The 4322-nt window shown below is 38.5% G+C and overlaps 1 protein-coding gene across 1 annotated transcript; it reads right to left on the bottom strand.

The window, feature by feature from the left end:
• Positions 1–2641: 2641 nt before the first annotated feature.
• Positions 2642–3487, bottom strand: LOC127629496 (class A basic helix-loop-helix protein 9-like). Its single transcript, XM_052106589.1, has one exon. It carries the CDS (start codon positions 3485–3487, stop codon positions 2642–2644), a length of 846 nt encoding a protein of 281 aa, XP_051962549.1.
• Between the last annotated feature and the right edge of the window lie 835 nt (positions 3488–4322).

Genomic DNA, 4322 nt, shown 5'->3' with positions numbered 1-4322 from the left:
GTGTGTATATCTGAGCAAAATCTATACTAGGATTAGGAATAGTTCACCCAAAAATGAAAATTCTGTCATACTCACCCACTAGCTTGTCCAAACCTGTAGACAATGACTTCAAAAATTGAATGTGTCCGTAATTGACATCAAACACTGAGCAAAACGTCTTTATGTGGCTTATTTGAAAGTACATAAACATTAATGAAATTTGAGAGCTTCGGATGAGGGGACCAGTTTTAGATTTACATAGTGTGTTCCTCACACAAAGCTATCGTATGTCTTCAAAATAATTGGAATATAGCATATATTTATTGGTACATTGATTTTATTGTTATTTGCGGAGCTCGAAAGGCACATTGCAAATTAGAAAATAACTCCTTTTGTGTTAAACAGAAGAAAGACGAGGAGAACAACATGAGGGTACAGAAATGGTGACAGAATATTCATTTTGGGATTTAACCAGGGCCGGTGCTACTGTATGATTTCTGAGTATCTAGGCAACCCCCTTACCCAGGGTTTCACTATTCAGTTAAGGATCTTGGCTGTTAATGAAAATCTTGAAAGTTTAGCAGGAGTAACCCAGAATCTTCAGATTTTACATCCTGCTCCACACCTGCTAAACCCCCAAGCTAACATTCCCAGCAATCATTACACTGCAAGTCCCTTAGGATAAAAATGCATCTGCTAAAGGCTAGTAGTTTTGAGTTAAGCGTGTAGTAGACAGGTCTTGTATGCATTTGCTGCCCTCAAGTGGCCCACTTGTGCAATGAACCAGACAACACAACCTGTATGCCAAAAATGGTCTGATTTCATAAGGTGTTTGTAATGATGGTATTTAAAAATAATTTCCCACATACTTTTCTTGCAATTTGAGTCAGTTATGTAGTTCAGTCTAACTGAACTAGCTATTTTGACTCAAACCACTATGCTTTTAGACTTATAATACAAAATATGCAGTCATTAACAGATCAAGATGCTTGGCCGTTAGTTCTATCAATAATAAGAGACGTTTCATCATACAATGTGAAGGGGAGGATAGAACATAACCTGAGAAAGTTCCCCAGCATCAGCCAGCATGACTGGACCTGATCAAGATACAAAGCTGAGTCATATCCACCTTGAGGGAGGTCTGAGATTTAAAAGTAGTTCCTTCCTGTTCCTCTTTCCCCCTATCTTACTGGAATCACGTCCCTCTATGAATCATGAGGGGGGAATCTGCGGGAGAAGGTCCATCACTGCCCTCTTTTAGTGGCAGAGGTTATGAATGGAATTATTAATGTTTTCTAGACACTACTGCTAGTTTACAAATCTACAAAGTTCCAGAGCTTGTGCTGCTCTCAGATAAAGTGTGTGTGTGTGTGTGTGTGTGTGTGTGAGAGAGAGAGAGAGAGACAGAGAGAGAGAGAGAGAGAGAGGGAGAAGAAAAAAACAGAACACAACTGACATGACTTTGGATCTCTTGATGCGGAGATAGGAGGTTGAACTTTCGAACTGTAGAGGTTATCTTCTAAATAAAAATTTATTTTGCTTATAAACATCCCATAAACTAATAACAAGCATTTGTTTGAGTCAGCTATTATTTAATTTTGCACAAATTGCAATGTTTGCTTAAAGCATTTAAATAACACAGCATATAATATTAATTAAATATGGGTTAAAACTACACATAGCAATAGGTGACACTCTGAACTGCATCACAACAGCAATTTTGGCAAGATAAATTACATATTAACTGTCAGAGCTTGTTAAAGTCACACAAAAAAGGGAATTTCCCCCCGTGCATAAATATCACCATTTTTATAATCTGTGGTAAATATTATCCCCAGCAATATCAGTACTTGGCTCTACGAGGCGATATACTTGGTAAACATGGAGATTTATTCCCTTTATTTCCCTTTAATATTATATACAGTATACTATTCCCCTGTAATTACAGTATATTATCCCCCTGTATTAGAATAAGGTAGATGCTCTGTGGCCCTGGTGCAAATAGTCAATCCGTGTGAACTTTTTTCAAGTGAATATTTACAATAGAAAAATAATTGTGACTTTGTGTCAGTAATCATTTTACATTGCATACTACATTAGATAATGTATTCATATTTGATTATGTTTTAAATGTTATATAGTTACAACACATGCTGTAATTATCTAATTTCAGAGTATTGCAAATTAGTGCAATATTGTAATTGCTTCTAATAAGCAAATAATAATAATAAAAAAGGCTTAATTCCACAATTCATTGTGAAATTAAAACTGACAGCTTTTAAATATTTGTGTTAAACTGTTTCAGATGTTACAACACACTTTTCACATCCATAAAAGAACTTGCAGATTAACTTGTCTTGTTTTGTTTTGTTTTTTTCTCATTCATTCTCTTTCAATCTCTTTTTTAGGTGCAAGAAATGTCTAATGTTTTTACAGCAATGTTATATATAAATGTACTAATCCTGAATTGCACATTTTACATAATATATATAAGTTAGGACATGTGTTCAATAGTAAATGCAAGGAATTATGACGTACTGAGAAAAAGTGGGTCAAGTAACTTTTATCATGTCTCATCACAAAGTAAGTTGCTTTATTTGGGGTTTGTGCATGACAAAATAAATCAGGAATTTCCATCATAAGAGTACCATAAACAAGCTACTCATTGAATACTCAGAGAATGCTGGAATCCATGACATTGCAGGTAACCCAGTTGCCAAGCCAAAGGCACTGTAGCAGAATCTGCATAGGTGTCCATTTGGTTCTGATGACAGCTGACCCTCATTGCTTGTTGATTTCCAGGCCCCACACTGTAATATTCAGTACTTTGGTCATTCAGTTGGTGACTATAATGTACATGGTTCATGTGTAGCTCACTGTTGTTGGTGCAGTGGCTGCATTGTGGGGATGGTGAACACAGGAGTGCTGAGCCTAATATATCCTGATACAAAATCCCAGGTTCTTCTGGGGACACCATGTGGTCATGGGTTCCCTGGAGCTCTGACTGAAGGTAGTTCTCCACTGGTTTCTGCAAATGTATTGTCTTTCTGGGTAGCCAATCATTCTCTTCTGGCTGCCTGTAGCACTCTGTATGGGTGCAGGCTGGTGCATCTGGTTCCATGGTTGAATGCGTCCCCAGGTACGAAGACAGTGCTGAAATATGGTGGATGGCACGGCGTAGCGTGGAGATCTTGGATAGACGCTTTCCACTGATGTCGTGCTTGAGAACAGTGCGTAAGGCATTAAAAGCCTGATTGTAGTCCAAGATACGCTTTCGCTCTCGGATGTTGGCAGTAGCTCTTCGCGCTTTGGACCGCACTGGACGATTAAGCCTTTTCACCACCTTGAGTTCCTCTGTGTCACTGGGGCCGGAAGAACTTGAGCGTTCTGTGCGGGAAGGGAGCTTTGCAGGGCTTTCAGTGCCACAGTCACCATCCTGACCCAAAGGACAATCCTCCAACTCATCTTCTGAAACTTCAGATTCTGTACTTGTGCTGGCCAGACTCATCACTTATTAATCAATCTTTGTCCTCTGCAAAATGCAAATGTTAGCACTGCTATAAATGATGATGGTGGTCCTTTATGATATTCAGACAGCTAGCAGAACATCAACATGTTAAAATCCTCTCCTCTCCTACCAGATCTGATCTGTCAGTCTTAGCTCAGGTGAGAGGGGTTTTTAAAGGCAATCTCTGGATGTGTCACGTGGGTCAGCTACCTATAACCAAAGGTGTATTCTGTTGTTTACAAGTTCCCTCCAGGCAAACTTAAACATCAGTCAACATGCTCTGACACACCTCCTCAACGCACAGGATCTACACTTTTCAAATGGATCGTGTTGAAAAGGAGCAATGAAATTGCTGCATATTTGTTTTAAAGTCTTTTAAAAGTTATGTATTCATATCGGTGCTGAATGAAAAAGTTAAAGAGCTTAAATTAGCTAACACCAGCAAACCAGCTTATGTTGGTTTAAGATGGGTTTTTTTGTATTATTATTATTTCTTTTCATATTTTTTTAAATTATTTCATTCCCAGGTCTTTTTCCACCTTGATTCAGATGGATAGTCCACACTGACTCCAGGGTGTTGAGAGAAAAATGGGAACATTCATGACAAATTACGGTTCTATCAGATAAGCCTCTTTTACCAATTTGCCTTTACACCTTTTCTATGCCAGAGGGATGGAAAAACACTTATCATGCGTCACATAAACTCTATATCTCTCTATGGTCACAATTAACTGGTTTGTATTAAGCGATTACTGGCCTTCCTGGGCTGCAGCGAGGGACAGCGTAATTTGGTTGTCTGCAAAGTCATAAATCTACTTTGTGCTTCCTACAGGGC

Source organism: Xyrauchen texanus, chromosome 36 (genome assembly GCF_025860055.1).
Source record: "Xyrauchen texanus isolate HMW12.3.18 chromosome 36, RBS_HiC_50CHRs, whole genome shotgun sequence".
NCBI classification, from domain to species: domain Eukaryota; kingdom Metazoa; phylum Chordata; class Actinopteri; order Cypriniformes; family Catostomidae; genus Xyrauchen; species Xyrauchen texanus.
This window is presented reverse-complemented; position numbering and strand designations above follow the sequence as displayed.